Source organism: Nyctereutes procyonoides, unplaced genomic scaffold (genome assembly GCF_905146905.1).
Source record: "Nyctereutes procyonoides isolate TBG_1078 unplaced genomic scaffold, NYPRO_anot_genome, whole genome shotgun sequence".
Classification (NCBI taxonomy): domain Eukaryota; kingdom Metazoa; phylum Chordata; class Mammalia; order Carnivora; family Canidae; genus Nyctereutes; species Nyctereutes procyonoides.
This window is the reverse complement of record NW_026575131.1, coordinates 7,528,732-7,551,225: the sequence shown is the minus strand read 5'-3', so window position 1 is coordinate 7,551,225 and position 22,494 is coordinate 7,528,732. Positions and strand designations below refer to the sequence as shown.

The 22,494-nt window shown below is 46.7% G+C and overlaps 1 protein-coding gene across 1 annotated transcript in view; it reads left to right on the top strand.

Annotated features, from left to right (window-relative positions):
* The window catches only part of SLC6A11 (solute carrier family 6 member 11), a 130,227-nt gene that overhangs the window by 19,143 nt on the left and 88,590 nt on the right, over positions 1 to 22,494 (top strand). The window contains exon 5 of the mRNA XM_055344737.1: positions 9,167 to 9,299. Within this exon, the coding sequence (XP_055200712.1) occupies positions 9,167 to 9,299 (133 nt within the window). The remainder of the gene's footprint in view (positions 1 to 9,166; positions 9,300 to 22,494) is intronic.

Sequence of the window (22,494 nt, the reverse complement as noted above, 5' to 3'; positions counted from 1 at the left end):
GGTAAGTAACTGGCCGGTGGTAGTGCCTCTCCCTCCTGCATCCAGCCTGCTGTCCCACCACCCTCCTCCCCAGTAAGGTGACATTCAAAGGATAGAGATCTCCTGGTGGGATACACTGGAGCTGGGAACAGATCCCCACTCTCCCCACTCTCTGCCCTGGATCTCCTCCTTCATCCAAGGCTTTTCCTGATGGCAGGTGTGCCTTTCCTGCTTGCTGTCCCTCCATGGCAGACAGTGGCTCTTTGCCAACCTTGACACAGAACATTCCAGAGGGGCCAGGGGTGGCAAAGATGGTCAGACTTCATCAGAGCTTTTGGTGGCTGGTGATGCAGAGGTGTGGTACTGTGGGAGCCCTAGGGGCAGGGCTGGAAAGGTTTGGGCAGCACTATAAGATCATGCTGAATCCTGGTGAGGAGGAGAAAGGCTCCGGAATTGGAGGGTCCTGGGACTCCAGCCTTGGGTGGCAGGGTCCTCTCTACTACGTGGGATCCGTGTAACCCAGGTGAGGATGGGCTATGTTAAGAACCAGTGGGTTCCCAAAAGCTGTGGTAGCCTCTCTGTTGCTCAGCCTGCCCTTTCTGCAATTTGCCTCCTGACCTGCAGTACCTCCGTTCACATCCCTCCATGAGGCACAAAGTTTTGGGGCCCTTCCCTGAGTTTTGATGCTCTAATAGTCCCTTCTTCTAGACACACACTCCTCTTTTCACTGCCTTCTACATCCCTAGATCTCACCCTCTTGCCAGGGGGACCAGAACAGGAGACTGGGATGCAAGTCCAAGGCTCTGCGACTCATCAGTCTGTGATCCAAGGAAAGGACAGTAATTAGACGGAGCCTCCATTTGCTCAGGATGGCGAGAATAAAACAAGAGTGCCAGTGCGCTGTTCCAGTGTGTTCTACATAATGCTAGGAACTATTGCTCTGGAAAGGCAGAAATGTGGCAGAGGGTACTTCCTTCCTAACTTCTTAATAACTGAGTTATCATTTACATGCCATAGACTGCTCTCCTTTTGGTGTACAAGTCAGTGAGTTTGAGTAATTGCCGATTGTGAGATCATCACAATACAGATTTAGGACATTTCCATCACCCTCTTCAGGGCTCTGGTACCCCTTTACAGTTCATCTCCCTTCCCACCTCCAGGCAACCACTCCTCCCCTTTCCCGCCCTCTTGATTTGCCTAGTTATGACTTTGCATATAAATGGAGTCGTTCAGTGTGGGTTCTTTGTCACTGGCTTCCTTCACTCAGCATAATGTTTTCAAGGTTCATCCCTGTTATGACAGGTATCACTACTCCATCCCTCTTTGTGGCTAAATCATTTCATGGATACACCACATTTTGGTTGTCTGTCAGTTGATGGATATTTGGGTGGCTTTCAGTTTTTGGTTGTTATGAATAACCTAGGGGTAGGATCTCTGAATTTTAGGTCTAGCTTTTTAAGAAACTGCCAAACCATTTTCCCATGTAGCTAAACCATTTTGCATTAGTACCAGAAATAGGTGATGTTCCATTTCTCCACATGCTTGAGGACACTTCTTAGTGTTATTTTGATTACTGCCATCTTAGCGGATGTGAAATAGTATCTCATTGTGGTTTTAATTTGCACTTTAATAGGAAACACTTCTGAATAAATTTGGGAAACATTGTGCTAATCAGAGCTATAAAGGTATCTTTATTGCAGGACTTCTCAGAGCCTTTAATATTCTCATGATCATTGAGACTCTCAAAGGAGGGCTACAGTGTACATCATTTTCTCCAATGAGGGCCTGGTATGACCTGGGAACTCTGAGTGTCTTGAGGGATTAGTGTTCTTTGTAAAGCATTAGCCCAGGACAGGGGTCTAGAGACTACTGCTCCATCCAACTTTATTGCAAATAAAGTTTTATTGGAAGACAATCACACTCATTCATTTATAAATTGTGTATGGCTGCTTTCACATTTCAAGGACAGAGCTGCATAGTTGGGACAGTAACCATAGGGCTTGCAGAGCCTACAATATTTACTCTCTGGCCCTCTACAGAAAAAGTTTGTTGACCCCTGATGTAGGACTGCCTGGTGCATACTAGATGCTCGCTTAACCTTTAGGTAAAAGGAGGGACTGACTCTAAGGACCGAGAAAGCACTTTGTGAGGCTTTGTCTTATTTGAGCTGGTGCTTAAAGGACAGGTGGAGTTTTTATAGCTTGGGAGAATTAAGAAAGACATTCCTGGCAGAGGGAACAACAGGAATGAATCCTTTAGTGAAGTCAGAGTGTGTTTGGGGGCTGATGGGGACATCTGTGTGAACTAAGGGGATGTCTCAGGCCAACCTGGGTCCCTAGTTGTATTCCCTGAATGGCACAGTCCTGGCCCATCTTCTCCACAACCAGACAGTGAGTCCAAGCTCTAGAGTTGAACATCTGTCACTTTAGGTTCTGCCTCCACCTCCCTGGGCATGTTAATTTGCCTAAGCCACAGTTTTCCTATGTGTAAAATGGGAATAACAGTCGCATTCCCCTTGGGAATAAGCATGAAGGAAATCGAAGCTATTATTAATGGTCCTTGTTATTATTATCTTTATATCCCTGGGTGGTAAGTTTTACTCATTGTTTTAGCTTTAGCCCTTAGGAGTTAGCACCTGATAACAACCTGCTGAGAGATTGAATGATGCAGAAACCTCCATTTCTTGACAAGGAGATTCCTCACCCTGAGCCTCCAGTGGGTTTTGGGACTTCTGCCAAGGGCCCAGAGGAGCAAGCCCCCATATGTGGGGAGAGCTGGGGGCCTGCACTTCTTCCTTCCCAGAGAAGTGACAGCGGAACCCTGAAGGCAGAGAGATTCTGGAGGGGGCAGGCAGGGAAGGCACATTTGTTTTGGTGATGGGCCCTTTTTTGTTTGCTTGTTGCTTGGGGAGACCAAGAAGGAAGACCAGCGAGGCTATTTATAGCCTGGCCCCTCAGTGCCAGTTTTTAGGGCGGTCTCTGCGTCCCTGGCACCACTTCCTCCGTGGCAGGTTAAAGAAAGGTGATGTGTTTGCCCGCTCCGGCTCCGTGCTGGACATTAAGATGAGGCCTCCCGGCTGGCCAGCCACGCTGGGAGCTGTTCCCACAGGGCCTCTCCCAGGCTCTCTGCGGGTGGGGGAGAGGGGCCTGGCTGTCTGCTCCCTCTTTGCTTTCCTGGTTCGGACCACTCCTGGCTCTGGAAGCTAGGGAAGCCCCAGGTGTGAGGCTGTTTCCCTCTCTCTGGACTCAGCCTCTCTGTGTATGAGACACTGAGAGGGGGGAATGAGCCTGATGCCTGAGGACTGGATTTGGGATTCCAGCCATTTCCCTAGGACTGTGAAGGATGGAGGAGGGGCCTTGAGTGAGGTGCATCCTCTGCCTGGGTCAATTTCTGGCAAGGCAGCAGTAGGGGGAGGGGTGTGGGTACCAGAAGAGCCTGATTTCAAGTCCTAATCTGGGCAAGATGCTTTATCTCACTTGGCCTCAGTTTCCCTGCCCACAAAATGGGTCTAATAATGCCCTCACAATGAGGACTGAATGAAGCAAGCTGTAGGGGTGTTAGTGGCACCTACCATGGTCCCCTCCATTGTCAGCTCCACCTAGTTCTTTCCTGACAGTCTCTTAATAAGGATGGTTACTTTCAAACTGGCCTCTTGATTTTCCCCAACTCTTTCTCTCTGTTCTTGTAGAAAATGACAACATCTCCACCTGCAGATTCTTTCTTCTCTCCTCCCTTACACGCCATGCTGTCCTGTGTTTGACACCCCCCCTCACCTATTAACTATCCCATTTGTACCAACCTGAAAACAAAACAGGCAGAAGTAAAACCACTTTTGTGCTCTGTGTGGCCCTTTTAGCTACCACAGCCTCTGATCCATGAGACCTAACCTTTCCCCAAGAGCCACCTCAACGGGGTCCCACTGCATGTCTGCTCCCCACCCACGGCTGCCTGAAGTCTGCCCCACAGGGATCGGCTCTCCCTGCCTCACCACACCTTCTGGTCCCAAATCCCGCAACACCATCCCTCATGCCAGGCTGCCCTGCAGCACTTGGCAGATAGGCGGCTTCCCCTTCTGAAATGCCCTCTGCCTCCAGGGATGCCACCTTCTCCTGTTGCTCCCCTGCCTTTCTGCTCACACTTGTGTCCCTCCTACAAGGGCTCCTCCCTTCCTCTCTCTGCCCTGTAAATGTTGGGGTTCTGGAAGCTCTGTGGCAGGTCCTCTCCCTCCTCCTCCTCCAGCTCTCCCCAGGCAGCCTCATGCTCTCCCAGCACACCCTGACAGTCTAGGTCTGAATCTCCTCCCTGCATCTCTTTTCTGAGCTTTACAGCAAGAGACCCAATTGCCTCTGGACATTGCAGCTTTCTGAGTGTCCTACAAGCACCTCAAAATCATCTTGTCTAAAAGGTTGATTCTTTACCACTTTCTCCTCCAACCTGCTTGACAATCACTCCTGCTCAGCTGAAGAGCCCCCATCCATCCAGGTGTGAAGCTGGGTATCAGCTGAGACCCAGCTTCCCTGCTACCCACCACCCCCAGGCAATCACCTTGTGCCTGTGCTATTTTCAAGCCCACTTGTTCCCCTCCAGGGCCATTCCCCTAACCTTGATCCAGACCTTCTCCCTTTAGTGTCCAAACTAAGGCAACCCTGCCCCATTCTACCCTTATTGTCCATTCTTCCCCCTGCAGCCAAAGAGAGTTTTCCAAAACATGTACATGATGGGGTTTCACTCCTATTTGAGATTCCACTAGGCTTCTGTTGCCCTCAGCTCCTCAGCAAGGCTCATAGTCTAGCCCTGTTCTCACCCCTGCCTCTCACCCTGGCTTCTGCTACCCTGCCCTGATGTGCTCTTCCCTGGCCTCACTGAGACTTCGTTCCAGCCTCTTGCACCTGGTGGCCTTTCTGCCCCAAATGCTCCCACCTCTTCTTTGCTAATTCTCCTCCTACCCTCCAGGATCCCCTGGCTCAGTCCCATTTTCACATCCACATCATGATACTGGCCATATCTCATCCCCAGTGAGTGTCCCTGCTTTTCTCTGTCCTTATCCTCTCCATGCCTGGTTCTGTTTTCTTGTCTGCTTTCCCCATTAGAACATGAGCTCTTGGGGGCACCTGGGTGGCTTGGTGGTTGAGTGACTGCATTCGGCTCAGGTCGTGATCCCGGGTCCTGGGATCGAGTCCTGCATTGGGCTCCCATCAGGGAACCTGCTTCCCCCTCTGCCTATGTCTCTGCCTCTCTCTCTGTGTCTCTCATGAACAAATAAATAAAATCTTTTAAAAAAAAGAACATGAGCTCTTTACAGATCCCCAAGTGTAACAGTGGCACACTAAAGACGCCTTGATAAGTGCTACTTGAATAAATTAATACATGTATGAAGGACATATGTTGTGTACTATTTACGTTATACACAAAGACATGTAACATAGCTTTGGGGCATGCATTTTCCAACAGCTTTAATGTATGAAGAAGACAAGAAGGCAGCAATTTTAGTGTTACAGGAGAATCTAGGAGCTAGCACTGGGGCTGAATGTGTGGGCTTTGGAGTCAGGAGCCCTGAGTTCAAATCCCAGCTCTGCTCCTTGCTCCTGGTATGACTTTGGGAAAGTTATTTAACTTCTCAGCACCTAAGTTTCTCCATCTTTGAAATGATGGTGATTGTACTTAACTTTAAGGATTGTGGGGAGGGTTAGATGATGCTTGAAAACCTATCAAAGGGAGATATTGTCATTCCCATTTTATAGATGAAGAAGCTGAGAGTCAAATGTGATGTCCTTTACCCAAGGTCACACAGCTGGTAAGGAGCAGAGCTCGATTTAAACCCAGCCCATCTCTGTATGTGCCAAGGACTGGGGAAGCAGAGACATCATACCTCCAAGCTCTAAAATTTTAGTCTCTGGATAATAATATTCAGAAATATTCTGCATTTATGGCCTGAAAGAGATGCCTCATGAAGGATCAGCTTCCCTTCCTGGCTCATAGTAGGTGTTCAGTCTAACTCAAATAAATGCCTCCAAAGAGTTCCATCTAGTCTTCAACAATTCCCGTTCCCTGGACAGTGTCAGGAGGTCTGTTCCTTGGTCCTTTTTTTTTGCCAGGGTTTGGCAGCAAACTCTTCCTTATTCAGACCTTTCTCCTGTCCCAGCACTTCTTGGGGGAGGGTCATTAAGAAAGCTTTTTCCCAGGAAGAGCTGTGCCTTCTCCAAGTCTCCGGAGTTGAGTGCCTCAGTCCCTGGACTCTCAAAGGCTGCCCTTGTGGGTTTCAAAACAACCCACAGCCCCACAGGCTGAGAACCTGGCCCCCGAGCCCCCTATCTTTAGAAACCTAAGGTCAAGTCAGCTCTGGTAAAACCTAAAGAAAATAATTTGAGGATGTTTTCAAATAGTGTCTGGTGGAACAAAAGGGCAATTCATCCTGCATAGCTTTTAGTAATCTGCTTCCCATTCTGGGAATTAGATTGTTCAATTAAGCGAGAGGGCGCTGAGGCAGGCTGCATGACTCAAAAGTTTGCAGCATCCAAAATGTGGAAGGAGAGGGGACCTGAGCCAGCTCCCTCCTGGCTGCTTTACCCCCTTCGCTATCCCTCTACCCCCACCCCCCATGCTGTTTCCAGGTTTCAAACTCCGGTTCAGAAAACAACTACATCAACAAGAAGGCATGTGTGTATGTGCACCCCTGCTAGCTGGGGACCTCATGTAAGTGTTTCTTTAATGAAAAATTCAGAGCCTGGAGTGGACTGGGAAAAGCACACCATCTGCCCTGGCCCACTTTCTTTCCTGTGTGGACTTAGCCTTTCTCATTCACCAGCTGATGGGCATTCAGGATGCTATTGGGGGCAGTTTGCAAGGTGGTAGATATATGTCAGCTAGGAGACTCTTTATCTGGAAACCAGGTACTTGATGAGCACCCTGAGTTGCAGAATTTCAGGAGTCAGTGGGTGCATCACAGTATTTTGGGGGAGAGAAAGTCCAGCCCTTCAGTAGCTTCTCAAAGGATACCAGACATTGTCCCCAGGTCCTCTTCAAAAATACTATTCAAACGGAGTTTGTAGGTCACTCTTTCATTGCCAGGAAACTCTACTTCTGTGGTGCTCAAGCCACATGCATAAAGCAATCCTTGGGGAAATGTGGCATAATTAAGCTTCCAGGGAGTCATATGGAAAAAATACAGATTCAGTGGGTCTGGGACAGGGTGCAGGAATTTTTGTATTTTTATCAAGCACTCCCCAAAGACTATGCTCTGAGGCATGCTGCTCTGTTATGATAATAGTCTTAAAGGTTTTATTTAATGGCCTGTAGTTTTTAAAGGAATTAAAGCCAGAGGCTACTAAGATTTAAGAAACAAAACACAAAAAATGTTGCTGGGGCACCTGGGTGGCCCAGTTGTTAAGCATCCGACTTTTGGTTTCTGCACAGGTCATGATCTCAGGGTCTTGAGATTGAGCTGAGCACAGAGCCTATTTTAGATTTTCCCTCCCTCTCCCTCTGCCCTTCCTGTTCCTGTTCTCTCCACTCTCTCTAAAATAAAGAAATAAATCTTAAAAAACAAAAAACAAAAAACTGTTCTAACTATGTGATTGTCTACTTCCTTAAATAACTTGGACTTTTTTTGGTCTGAATTATACTAGTAGAGGGCAAAAGTCATACATGCTTACCTTTTTGTCTGCAGTATTAATATAGTGCCTGGTACATAGTAGATGCTCAGTAAATGTGTATGTAAGTGGATTTTCCCACTTCTGGCTCTAGGTCTGAAAGCTGGCTTCCTTTCAAGTAAATCCACAGCCCAATTTTGTTTGGGGGCCTGCCTGATTTCTCCAGCGGGGAGTGGGGCCGGAGGGAGCCTGTAGACCAGTGCTAATTGGTGTCATTGGGTAATTAATGCAGAATCAGGCCCTGAGCAGATTCCCAGGGAGACAGACACTGAGGAAGGCTTTCATGCTTGGTGGGATGGGAGCTGCTTGCTCAAAGGACGTTCCCAGAGAGCTGAGACAACTGGCGTGGTCCAGCGGGGGTGGTTTGGCAGCCAGAATGGGGTTCGTGGAGCGAGTTTGGAGGGGGTTTGTGTTGGTGCCATGGTTCTGCACAATATGGAGCGTGGCGAGTTTGACTTTAAAGAAACACAAACCCCAGGCATGGGCTCTGGGAGCCAGGCCTGTGTCAACCCTGAAGAATTGATGGGTTCTAAAGGAAGGCTGTGGCTGGCGGCATTGGCTCAGCATAGCCAGGGGTCCTCCCCCTCTTGTGGCCTGGGTCCTCTGGGATACCCCTACTCTCAGCATGCTATTCAAGGCTCCTGGGGATACTCCTCTGTTTTCCTTTTTTGCTTTTCCCTTTTGATCTCTGTGCTCCAGTATTCTCCAGGTAACCCATGCTCTGTTTTCTGGCTATCCCCTCTGTCTAAAACAGCCTTAACTCCCTCTCTCTCCTGACTAAATTCCATCATCCTTCAAAATTTAGCTCAAATATCACTTCTTCCAGAACGATTTCCCTGAATCTTCTACATCACGATTGGTTGTGTTTTGCCATAATAACAAACACTTCCAAAGATCTCAGTAGTTTAAAGCAATAGAGTTGCTTTCTTACTCACACAACATCTTTGACAAAGGGCAGCAGGAGGGCTCATGTAGTCACTTGGGAACTCAGGCTTCTAGAGGCTTCATCTTGACATATTCCCTGTCATGACAACAACAGTAGGGAAAAGGAAACATGGCGAACCACACCACCTGGCTCTGGTGCCATTGGCCAAAGCAAGTTTGATGGCCACTATTTAGTTTAGCAGGCCAGGGATATATAATTTCACCTGCTGAAGGAGGGACCCCGCATCCAGGATGTGTATGGACAGTCCTTCAGTCTCCTGGCAACCTCAAGATAGGCTAGATGCTTCTTGGTCTTTTCAAAGCCCCCACACTTCCTTTGCTATAGTCTTTGCCACACTCACCATAAACCATCTGCTAACTGTCCTGTCTTTTCCCCTTTGAGCGAATCCACAAAGACAGAGGGCTAGGTCTTACTCCTCTCTGGCGCCCTCATACCCAGCCCTGGGTTTAGCTCAGAAGAAGTGCTTGGCAAAGGGTGGAGGGCAGATAAATGAATCAGTGGCCCATCCTGCCCTTCTATAGCACTAGCTTTGCCCAGGGTGGGGCCAGGGTGGGTCTCAAGCCCCCGTGACTCTCCCCCCTCCCCTCTGCAGGCGCCGGGTCTTGGCCATCTCAGATGGGATCGAGCACATTGGGAACCTCCGCTGGGAGCTGGCTTTGTGTCTCCTGGCAGCCTGGACCATCTGCTACTTCTGCATCTGGAAGGGGACCAAATCCACAGGAAAGGTAAGAGGTGTATCATCAAGCAACTAGCCATGGGCAGGGGAGGATGTGAGCTGTCCTTGTATGAGATCACAGGTGACCCAGAGAATGCCAAGGAGTTCACATTGCAAAAGTCAGCTCTTCCGTTGGGAGTGAGGAGGAGCACTGGACTGGGAGTCCACTCTGGAGCCCACAGTTAGAATCCCAGTGTACTGCTTCCTTGCCACACACCTCAGGCCTATTCAATTCTGCCTCCTGAGCCTCAGTTTGCTCATCTGTACAATAACAACGCCTATCCTGTCTTATTGAGAGCTGTGCAAGGAAAGGAGAGGTAAAGTGCTTTGAAAACTGGAAGTACTAAACTATCACCATGTAGTTTTTGTGATGAAGACACATGCTCCAGGTGTGTGTGAGGGCAGGAAATGCTGGCTGCCTACCCTGATAGACCCCAAGACCTCACCCACCTGGAGTCTGTGGAGGGGAGGGCAGATGCTTCCATCTTGTCGCCTTGCTGTGCCATCTGTACCCCATAGCTCTGGGGCCTGTATCCCCTCAGGGAAGAGAAATGGGAGGAGGCAGCCAGCTCTCACCAGGCCTGGCTAAGAAGTTACTACAGGCACCTGGTCAGAACCTAAAGCATGACCTCACCTATGGGCCAGGGAGGCTTGAAATGTTGGGGAGCATGGGGACATCTTTAGCACAGCCATCTATACCACAAGGATCAATACAGAGGTTATACATGTAGCTCATGGACAAAGGTAGCCCACTCACATGTTTTATTTAAGAAAAGGAAGTAAAGAATTAGATGCCAACATTTGAAAATCTGGAGATTAGATTTCATGTTGAAAAAGGAAATGTGATTCTGGTATCCTTTGGAAAGTTGAAAGGTGGGATGCCTGGGTGGCTCAGTGGTTGAGCATCTGCCTTTGACTCAGGTTGTGATCCCAGGGACCTGGGATCAAGTCCCACATCAGGTTCCCCACAGAGAACCTGCTTCTCCCTTTGCCTATGTCTCTGTGTATCATGAATAAATAAATAAAATCTTTAAAAAGAAAAAAAAAAGTTGGAAGATTTGGCGATACTGGGCCTGCATACCTGCACAGCAGCATTTGGCTGAGCTGAGCAGCAGCCACCTCCTTCTAGAGGTACTCTAGTTGGCCACAGTCCCCACCATTCCCTATTGCCTTGACTATCTGGCTGAATATCAGTGCTAATAGTTTCCTCATTTGTGCTGTTCCATTTTTTTCTTGTGGGAAAGAGAACATGAAGCTTTTCTTATTTCTGGCTCACCAAGACCATGTCACTCCTTACCTGCCTGTTTCCAGTAGATATCACCTTCATTCTAAGCTGTTGGCTGGGTCGGGGCTAACAATCAACCTCTAAGGAAGTGGGAACTTAGTAACTCTGCATCCTTTTACAAAAGATGGTTCCCTCAGCTCCCACAGGGGTAAGTGTTTGACAGGTGGACGGACCTGCTAGAGGGAACTTAGGAGAGCAGAAAACAGATACCAACAAGCCCCCGTGCTATGGGGTACTAGAAAGGAATCATAATGTGCCCGAGGGATCAGAGAAAGATCCTGTCCTATTGGCCAAGATGATTTTGCTGATCCTTGCTTTCTCTAGTTTGTCTCATGAAAGCAATAGGATTTTTCCCGTTTTTCCAAATCTAATCAGTGCATTATTGACATACTTCTTTAGAGTATATACACTTTACTCCTGTTCCCCTCTTTGGTGCCTCTTCTGGCTAAAGAGGAGAATGACTTGGAGGGGTGAAGAACCAGAGTCTGTGATCTGGATTCACTTCTCAGGTCTGTCACTCATTAGCCATCACCTTAGCATGTCACTTAACTTCTGTGAGCCTCAATTTCCTCTTCTGCAAAATAGGGATTGGTATCAGGCTTGTCTTATGGGGTGGTTGCCAGGATGAGATGCAAGGATGCATGTTCAGTGCTTAGTAGAGTTTAATTAATAGCAAGTGCTGAATAATGGTTATCTTAAAAAGTCTTGTTGTAAAGATAAAATTTATTCATTTGAGAAGTAGTTTCTGGGTATACCTAGCATTATTCAGTGGCTATCCACAGATGGATAAAACACAGCCTCTACCCTACCTAGTCAACATATGTGAGAGTACTTTATAAACTGTAAACAGGAGGGATACTATTACTGCTTCTACCACAATTAGCACTTTCTTGGGAGTCATTGCCAAGGCCAGTGGCCTTGGCTGGGTGACAGTTGTGTGTGGTCGGGGCAACAGCCATTGGACAAGGTGTCAGTGCATGCATGTGCTTGGGTTGTCCCATGTGCACATGTGGCCTTGAGTTCCTGGGCCCAGGACATAGGTCACAACAAAATTTCGGTCCTCTCAGTCCTCAGAGGGAAACTGAGTCCCATGATAGGGCCACTTGCCATCGGCTGGGCCATCGAGACTGTGTGTCGAGAATTCTCATGCAGGGACTGGGCTTCAAGAGAGGATGGGCAGGCTGCATTCTTGGAATTTTAAAAGAGGCATATGGGAAGGCATGGGAGAGAACATTCATCCACAGCCTTCTGCTCACTGCACACTCTGCCAGGCATTTTTCATTCACATTAGCACACAAAATCTGCAACCTGGAGAAATATTACCTCTATTTTATAGATGGAGACCCAGAGGCTAAGAGGCTGAGAAGCCTGGGCTGAGTTACATGAAGACTTTGTGCCTCAACACTGACCCAGAGCTGCTCCTATCTTACCTGTACTTGGACTTGATCACATTTTAGAATGTTGTGATATTTTGAGTGATGTCCTTTCACACATTCTGCTTGAGCCTACTTATTCTTGTCTCTAGTAGACATGGTAATGATGGCAGTAGTAGCAGTGCTCGTAATAGTAATGGGTAATCATCATTGAGTGCTTCTCATGCCCACTCCATCCAAATCGTGAAAAAACCCCAGGCGACAGGGACAATTGTTATCTCTGTTTCCTATAAGGAAACTGAAGCTTGTGGAAGTAGGTAAGTAACTTGCTTAAGGACCCTCAGGTAGGAAGCAGGCCCCAAGCCTGTGCTTTGGATGAATTTGCTGTCCTGCCTATCATCTGTGACATAGAGACAATGACAGTTTTTGATGGGCTGGTTATAAAGAGGCAGTTAATGAGACAGCTTAGCACATAGTGGATGCTCAGAGGTTGGTTGCAGCTGGATCTAGATTGTGCTTTTTCAGGAAAGTGCTGAAAACAGATGAATCAATTAAGCATTTTCCTAAAGACTCAGTTTTAGGAGCTTTTCTACCTGTTTCATGCTAAAGACCAGGGTTAGCATCCAGGCTAGGATGTGGTTTTCCAGAGCTGTGTGATTTCTTGGAAATCATCTGGGCTACCCCCAACCCTTATTTTATCATTCAGGAAACTGAGGCTCAGAGAGCAGAAGGGATTTGTCCAAGGTTGCACAGTAAGTGGTAGGTGTCAGCTCAGGACCTAGAGCCTGGTGGCCCAGCTCCTCAGCTATTTATAAATGATGAGGTTCTGACAGTTTCAGGGGACCAGCAGTTCCTGATCAGCACACGGTGTCTTCTCAGGAGAGGGGCTGATGCTTTTCTTACTGTTTATTGTTCACCTCACCTTGGATATAAGCCGAGAGTCCAAAGGTTTTTCAGGTTCTGTACAAAAACAGCTAAAAATAAACACAGGTCATCTGAGTCTTCCTGAGTGGGCAGCTGCCACCCCTGTCTCTGGCTGTGGGGCCCTGGCCAGAGCCACTTTCATGAGGCTGTCCAAGGAAGGAGAACCCTGTCTTTCTGCTCTTGGCCAGGCCACGGATAAGTCCCAGCCTGCTTCCCATACTCAGACCTCAACAGAAAATTCTGAAATTCCATTAACCTGAGAAAAGTTTCCTGGCCCCCTCTTATACCCAAGGTAAAAACTATAACCCCAGCTTTGACTTAATTCAACAAACATGGCTCCTGCTCCTGGCAGCAGACACTGCAGGCCCAGCCAGTTAGCAGGTAACCATCTAAGTGCAGATTTGGGATCAGGTCACAGATGAGTCTGTGATAAGGCCCCAGGTGAAAGCCCAGCTACACTCCAGCAGTTTAACAGTCAGCACATGGGCTCCTACTCTTGAGTCTGCACTGGCATTAGCATTCCCCCCATGGACAGTCTCTGTGGATGTACTTCAGTACCATCCTCTCCTGCACCCCTTTCAAGTGCTTTACAGTCCTCTGATGTCACAGAGGCCAGCATTTAGGATCTCCCCAGGGTCAGAAGAATCTGCTCTGGGTTGGAGAGACACTAACTAGGTTCCAGCTTCGGTATGTAGCAAGGGGTCCCATAACTGTTCTTTTTTTTTTTTTTTTTAAGATTTTTATTTATTTATTCATGAAAGCCACAGAGAGAGAAAAAGAGAGAGAGAGAGGCAGAGACACAGGCAGAGGGAGAAGCAGGCTCCATGCAGAGAGCCCAATGTGGGACTCGATCCCGGGACTCCAGGATCACGCCCTGGGCTGAAGGCAGGTGCTAAAACACTGAGCTGCCCAGAGATTCCCCATAACTGTTCTTAATAAACATTTGTAGAATGAATGAACTCCACCTACACCTGGGGCTCCCGGCAAGGTGCTGGGGGTACAGTAGAAAGGATGGTGGGCAACCTTGTCTCCATAGAGCATACAGCCTAGAGTATCAGTGTATTAGTGCTCACATTCACAATAGAACAGAGTATTATTGCTAGCATTCACAATAGAACAGTTAAGAGAATCAGATGCTACAAATGTGGGGATTCTAAAGGCTGAGAATTGGCTCTGGAATATTGGAATATAGGATGTCGGAACTGGGAGGCATCTTGGTTTTTAAGTTCAAACCCTATTTTACAAATAAGGAAGTAGAGGCCCAGAGAAGTTGTGAGGTTTGCCCAAGGCCACCCAGTTTGGAAAGAGCAGAGTGGGAATAAAGCCCAGGTCTGTCTGCTGTCCCTAAACCTAATCCTCATCTGCTCTCATGCCCCCCAGCTGGGAATTCATATGCAGGCTCAGTGTGAACACATTGATTGTAGTTCTAAGCACACAGTAGGTACTCAGAAAGCTATTTACTTCCCTACCACAGTGTAACAGCTACAGTTTGAGCTCTGCACACTTACTTTTTTCTCTCTTTAGGCACTATTGGAAATTCTAGAAATCTGGATTAGAAAAATAAATAAAAACTTTTCTCATTTATTTATTAAATTCTGCAAAGATGGAGGGTTCTAGGATACTTTCTTCAGGAAGACACATCCAGACTGTTTGTACCTTGTCATCTTCCGGATATCAATAATTTTACTCTGGATAATTGAAATCAAGTGACCACAACATGGAGACATCTTTGTGATTTTCTGTCTCCTTGGTTTCATAGTTTGTTTTTAAAGACTATTGTTTAGAGCAGTTTTAGGTTCATAGCAAAATAGAGGCAGAAGTACAGAGATTTCCTATATATCCCCTGCTCCTACAATATGTATAACCTCCCTCTTTAATCAAAATCCCCCACCAGAGTTGGGCATTTGCTACAATTGATAAACCCACACTGGCACATCATCATCACCCAAAGTCCATAGTTTACATGAGGGTTCACTCTTGATGCTGTACATTCTGTGCATTTGGATGAATGTATAATATGTGTCCACCATTATAGTATCATACAGAATAGTCTCACTGCTCTAAAAATCCTTTGTGCTCCACCTTTTCATCTCCCTCACACTCAGCTCCTGGCAACCACTCATCTTTTCACTGTCTCCATAGTTTCTACTTTTCCAGAATGTCATATCATTGGAACCATACAGTATGTGGCCTTTTCAGACTGGCTTCCTTCACTAAGTGCTGCATGCATTAAGGTTCCTCTGTGTTGTTTGATGGCTTGAAAGTTCATTTCTTTTTAGCACTGAATAATATTGCATTGTCTGGATGGATGTACCACAATTTATCCATCCATTCACCTTTTAAAAAATTGGCTTATTTGAGTATAGTTGACACACATGTTACATTAGTTTCAAGCGTACCACATAGTGATTCAATATCTCTGTATGTTATGCTGTGTTCACATCTGGAGCTCCTGTCTGTCACCATAAAACACTATTATAATTCAACTATTTTCCCAGTGCTTACCTTTCATTCCTGTGACTTACTCATTCCAACCTGTATCTGCCACTCTTCACCCATTTTGCCCATCCCCCTACCTTACCTCCCCTCTGGCAACCATCATTTTGTTCTCTGTATTTATAGGTATGGTTCTATTTTTTGTTTATTCATTGTTTTTTAGATTTCACATATAAGTAAAATCTTAGGGCATTTATCTTTCTCTGTCAGACTTACTAGCATAATACACTCGAGGTCCATCCATGTTTTATATATATATACACACACACACATATACCACAGCTTCTTTATCCATTCATCTATTGATAGACACTTAGGTTGCTTCTATATCTTAGCTATTATAAGTAATACTGAAATAAACTAGGGTGCATATCCATTCACCTATTGACATTTTGGGTACTTCTGAGTTTGGCAATTATTAATGAAGCTGTTATAAACATTTGTGTGCAGATTTTTGTGTGGACATAAGTTTTCAACTCATTTGGATTAAATACCAAGGAGTGTGATTGCTAGATTGTATGGGGAGTTTCATTTTATTTTGTTTTTAAGATTTATTTATTTATTTAAGAGAGAGAGAGAGAGAGAGAGAGAGAGAGAGAGAGTGTGTGTGTGTGTGTGTGTGTGTGTGTGTGTGTGTGAATGCATGGGGTGGGTGAGGGGCAGAAGGAAAGGGAAAGAGAAACCCAAGCTGTCTCCACACCTAGCACAGAGCCTGATGCTGGGCTCAATCTCAAGATCACGACCTGAGCCAAAACCAAGAGTTGGATGCTTAACCGACTGTGCCACCCAGGCGCTCCAATGAGGGTTTGTTTTGTAAGAAGCTGCCAAACTGTCTTCCAAAGTTGCTGTACCATTTTGCATTCCCACCAGCAGTTAATATTATTTTACATCCTCACCACCAGTTGGTGCTGTGAGTGTTTTGGAATTTGGCTATTCTAATAGGTGTGTAGTGGTATCTCATTGTTTTAATTTTCATTTCTCTGATGACAGATGATGCAGAGCATATTTTCATATGCTTACTTGCCTTCTGTATATCTTCTTTGATTAGGTGTATGTTAAGGCCTTGGGCCCATTTTTTTTTAAATAAATTAATTTTTTATTGGTGTTCAATTTACCAACATACAGAATAACACCCAGTGCTCATCCCGTCAAGTGCCCCCCTCAGTGCTTGGGCCCATTTTGTAATCAGGTTACTCTCTTATTGTTGACTTTAAGGGTTTTTTTTTTGTGTGTGTGTGTATTTTAGTTAATAGTCCTTTATCAGATGTGTCTCTTGCAACTGTTTTCTTCCAGTCTTTGGTTTGTCGTCTCACTCTTCTTGACATGATCTTTGGCAGAACAGAAATTTTTCATTTTAATGAAATATATCTTACCAAATGTATCATGGATCCTGCCATTGGTGTTGTGTCTGAAAAATCATTGCCAGGGTCCCCAGATGGCTTAGTCAGTTAAATGTCTGACTCTCAATTTTGGCTCAGGTCATGATTTCAGGGTTGTGGGTTCAAGCCTGGCATTAGGCTCCACACTGGGCATGGAGCTTACTTAAGATTCTCTCTCTTCCTCTGTCCTTTCCCTCAACCCTCCCTCTCTAAAAATAATAATAATAAAATTCATTGCCATATCCAAAGTTACCTAGGTTTTCTCCAGTTATCTTCCAAGAGCTTTATAGTTTTGTGTTTCGTATTAGGTCTGTGATCACTTTGAGTTAATTTTTGTGAATGATGTAAATAAGGTCTGTGTCTAGATCTATTTATTTTTTACATGTAGATGTCCATTTGTTGAAAAGATCAACTTTGTTCTGGCCTTGTTTTTTTTGGTTTTTGTTTTAGTATTCATCAGCCAAATTCATCTTGATCTATTCATTCCTCCCCTGGTCTCATAAACCTGAAATTGCCAGGTCATTTTTGATAACTTCTCCCTTTATATCTCATCCAGTTATTGACCAAGTCTCCTTTTGTAATATCCCTGGCAAACATCCTGTCCTCTCCATTTTTGTTGTCCATCTATCTACTCCCTCACCTACACATGTAGCTCCCTAGTACCTTCAGAGTGAAAACTGCTCTTAGAATTTCCCGTTTGTACAAACTTATTGCTGACATGCAGAACAATACAAATGAAATACAATGTTTTCTATGAAACAGCAATTTCAAATAAATTATCTGTGTTACTATCTTCATTCTATTTTATCAGATGACAGCATGTGAAGCAATGTCATGGTTTTGCAATATTTTCCCAATACCTCTATGCATATTTGTTGAAGATGAAAAAATCTGGTCATTACTAGTTGTCCTTCTTTTGTAGCTTTGCTAAACCTTAGTCTAATTCAGGGATTAGCCAAATCAGGCCAATGGCCTGTTTTTGTAAATAAAGTTTTATTGGAACAGAGCCACATCCATTCCTGTAAGCATTGTCTGTGGCTGCTCTTGTGCTACAAAAGCAGCAGAGTTGAATGGTTGTGACAGAGACTCTGTGATCCGCAAAGCCTAAAATATTCATTCTCTGGTACAGAAAACATTTGTGGATCTGCAATCTATTTAACTCATGCAGACTCCTTGCCATTTAACGAGAAACTAACATAAAAAGCTGTCACCCAAAGCATGGCCCATTTAAAACACTGCAAAACTACGATGATAATTGCAATGGAGAGCTCTTCTGAAAGATCCTTAAAATCTCACCCCAGGCTTCTTAGCCCCAAAATGTGCTATTTCTTGTATCCAAATGCTCACTTGCTATAGATGTTGCTCATTCACTCATTCATTCATCCAGTAAGTGTCTATTGCACACTTACTGTGTGCTGGGTACCAGGCTGGGGCTCTTTTCAATGGTGAATGATCCAGACCATGGAGCTTATGGCCTGGTGGGGGAGATGGAGAATGAACAAGTCACACAAATTCTATGTGCGGAAGAAAAACAGACCTGGGAGAGGAAAGAATGAGGGCAGAGGAACCCCTCAGAGGAGTCAGAGAAGGGTTTTGTCAGGAAGAGTATCCCATCATCAAAGGGAAGGACAAGAAGGGATTGGCCAGGTGAGCAGCACATGTAAAATTCTCAAATGGAAAGGACCTGGCAAATGTACAGTCAAGCAAATTGGGGCCCACACAGAATCAGTGGTGGCAGGAGATGGGACAGAGGAGATTGGCAGTAGACAGACCTCGCAGGTCGTAGGGAAAGGTCAGGATTTTATTCTGAGTGTGATGGAGAGCCCCTGAGAGTTTTTTTTTTTTCTTTTTCCCCTGAGAGTTCTTAAGCATGAGTAGTATAATATGATTTTCATCCTTAAAAGCTGTCTCTGGCTGCTTGTTGCAAATGGATGGGTGGGAGTCAGAGAGGCTACAAGGAGCCCTGTTAGCAGGTGACCAAGGTGGAGGTGACAGTGGAATAGAGAGAAGTGTCATGTTGGATGCCTTTGGGTATGGCATCCTTGTTCTGGGGCCAGAAGGTGCACAGGGGTTCAAGACCTTGCAGTCCTTTGACTTTTGAATGGGCATGGCTTGCCCCAGCCTCTGGCCTGGATACTCTGAGATATTCTGCCCTCCGCAGGCAGCTGTCCTGCCCACCGGATAGTCAGGGTGTCCCCTCATGCTGTCCCCCACTCCCTCCCCAGCTGGCTCCTGTTCTTTGCTCTCTCCTCTGCCCAATTTCTTCTTCTGTCCTCCTCCTCGGTAGATGATTTATGGATTTTTCCCCCTCATTTCCTGGTCTCCAGGAGCAGAGGTTGGGAGGGGAGGGCACTGCAAAAACAATTCTGGTCCCTTCCCCGCCTCCTACTTACTATTGCCACTTTAAAGGAAGCTGCAGGATTAGCTGAGATTTTAAGAAGAATCCTGCCTTTTCACTGCTTTGGGGCTCTGTTTTTATTCTTTTCAGAGCTCCAGGACACCAAGGCAGGAGAAAAGAAAACACACACACACACACACACACACACACACAGACACACTCACACAGAAACAGCTGCAAATAGCCTTGAATTGATTTTTTTCCTTTCCCTTCCTTCATTCACCAGCAAGTAGAGGAATTGGAGGTAGCACAAGGACTCTTAAACAGCCCGTGTCATCTGCATGATGATAATAGGAAAGCAAATGCTTTAAGTGGCACTTTGTTTGATCCAGGCCTTGTTCTAAAGCCCTCACAACATTAACCCACTGAGTCCTCACAGCAACCCTCTGAGAAAGGTATAACTGTTACTCCCATTTTGCAGATGAGAAAACCAAAGATCACAGGGCTTAAGCTATGTGCCCTAAGATCTTGGGGGAGCAGAGTGTATTGGGATAGAGAAGGAGCGGGGTGGGGCCCCTGGGCAGGTGAGGGCACCTACTCCAGGCAGCCTGCCCTAGAGCTGCCTCATGGAGGCACAGCCCAGAGGGGCCGTTGGAGGCTCCTCCCTGGAGTGTGTGCCTTTTTTCTCCATTGGCACCCCCCCACACCCCACAATCAAGGCGGTTTGGAACCGCCAGCAGGGAAAGGACCAGGAGCCCCACACAGAAAATTTATTCTTCAGGAGCACCCTATAAAGTGGCTAATGGATTCAATGAGGCATAAAGCAGGAGTAAAGGGGGCAGGGGAAATAAAAGGGAAAGATGTGTGAAAGGGAAGAGAACAGGCCCAGAGAGGGAACTGGGCAGCGCTGTCTCTCGGCCCTCAAGTGGCCTTTGTTGCAGCCCGAAGCAAGCGGGGACGGCGTTGGTGGCAGGGCTCTCCCAGTGGCCCGGCTGATGTCTGCATTCATAGAGGAAACTAGAGCGCTCATGAGATGCATGCAGAGAGCCCAGGCAGCCCGCGCAGGGAGATCCCTGCCCTCAGGCCCCCAGAACCCGAGGACACCCGAAGCCGCTGCCGAGGGGTTTTTGTGCCCAGTTGGGAGTGCTTCTCCCACAACTGTGGTTTGGGGAGAGCCATAGATTGTCACATTAAGTCAAAAGAGTTTAGCATCTTGATTCAACCCTTTCTTTGGCCTTGAATGACAGCGCTTCACCTTTAGCGGGAACCCTGGCAGCGAGGAAGGTTGGAAAGGAGGGAAGCTTTGTGACTCAGTAATACCGTCTTTATTAAAGCACAAAGGCCCCCCAAAGTCCGAGTGGTTGCTGGATGGGAGGGGTTCTGGAGGGCTGGCCACCTTCTGAGAAAGCCTGCTGGAGCACACTGCAAGGGGGACCTGGGTGGGGGCAGCAGGCACTGTTAACCCTTGTGGAGCAGAGCACCTCTGGGTACCTGGCACTCTGTGGAGCGCGCCCACTTGTATGGCCTCCCTGGGAAATGGGAACCCACCCTCCCAAAGTGGCAGGCATAGAAGAGTCAAAGTGGCTTCACTCTCAATGTGAGAGACCAAGTGCAGTGCTTTTGGAGAACTAAACCAGAAGTGAGTCGGTACTTATTTTGTGCCTGTTGAATATTAGCAGTCCTAGGCACTCACTGCTGTGTATCCTGCCTTCAAGAATCTGGCAAAGGGGATGAAGATGGCAATGAAGAAGAATAAAATGAGCTGCCGTTCTACTCCATCACTTACCAACTGTGTGATACAGTGCAGGCCACCATGACCTTCTAGCTGTTGACACTTCATCTCTCAGGGCCTCAGTTTCCTCTTGTGTCAAGGTTAGCAGGACAAGTGCAGTGACAGGTCATTGGCTGTGCTGGTGTCACTAGTGAGAGATCAATTGAGTCAGGGGGGCTTGGCAGCCAGAGCATGTGGTAGGGGAAGGAGGACATGGGGTCAGCATGTCTAGGAGGCTCCAGGCAGGGATGAGAGGGTGATGAGCACAGGCCCAAAAGGGTGTTCGGGGGGAATGCTGAGAGATGATGTGAGCCTGGGTAGACTGTGGGGTTGTGGGGTGAATGGCTAAGTGGTGGGCTGGCAAGTTACAGAGCACCTGCTTGCTATTGGCCTGGCAGTAATTGGCTAGCTCAGTCTAGTCTAGTCAGAATTTACAGGGAGCCCCTGTCTTCCTCCAGAATCCTTCGATCCTCCCTCCCCATCCCTGTTACCACTGTGTCCATCAGCATTCACCTAGAGCAGCAGAACCAGGAGGAGATACAGAGACTTCATGGGAGGCATTGGTGATTATGGGGCAAGTCTGTGAAGTCTGTATTGCAGGCTGTCAAGAAGGGCAGACTGCAGTTTGTCAGCCCACAGGCACCAGTTCTTCCTTAGGGAAACCTGGTTTCTGCTCCTAAGGCCTTGTAACTGATTGAATCAGACCCACTCAGATCATCTGGAATGATCTCTCAAACTCAAAGTTAGCCGATGGTGGACCTTAATCACATCTACAAAACACCTTCACAATATGAATAATAGTGAAAGGGAATATAAGGGAAGGGAGAAGAAATGTGTGGGAAATATCAGAAAGGGAGACAGAACATAAAGACTCCTAACTCTGGGAAACGAACTAGGGGTGGTGGAAGGGGAGGAGGGCGGGGGGTGGGGGTGAATGGGGGACGGGCACTGAGGGGACACTTGACGGGATGAGCACTGGGTGTTATTCTGTATGTTGGTAAATTGAACACCAATAAAAATTAATTTATTAAAAAAAAAACACCTTCACAGCAACCCATGCATTGGTATTTGAAATATGTGACTGTAGTCTAGCTACCTTGCATGTTCTAGAGTCTTTCCAGTGCTCTTCTCCAGTGATATCCTATCTACACCTGGCTGATGGCACAGGGGCTACCCTGCCGGGCACCCTGCCCAGGCTGATTATCCACCACTGCCGGACTCGGCTTCCTTAACCATGGCTTTCATTTCATGACTTCTCTGAGAATGAAGACCAGTCTCCCCAGGTTGTTCACATGCTGCCTGCCGATCCTTATACATGTCTAACCATAGTTTATACCTCATTTCATCATAATGTGCTGTAATTCAATATTGTACATTTTCCTTTTTTAAAATACATTTTTAAAATATATTCATTTGAGAGAGACAGGGCACAAGCAGGAGCAGAGGGAGAGGGAGGAACAGGCTCCCCACTGAACAGGGAGCCCAATGTGGGGCTCAGTCCCAGGACCCTAGGATTATGACCTGAGCCGAAGGCAGACGCTTAACCATCTGAGTCGCCCAGGTACGCCCCTGTACAGTTTTCATTGAACAGTCCTTCACAAAGTGTGTGCCCCCATTTTGCCAAAAGATGATTTTTAAA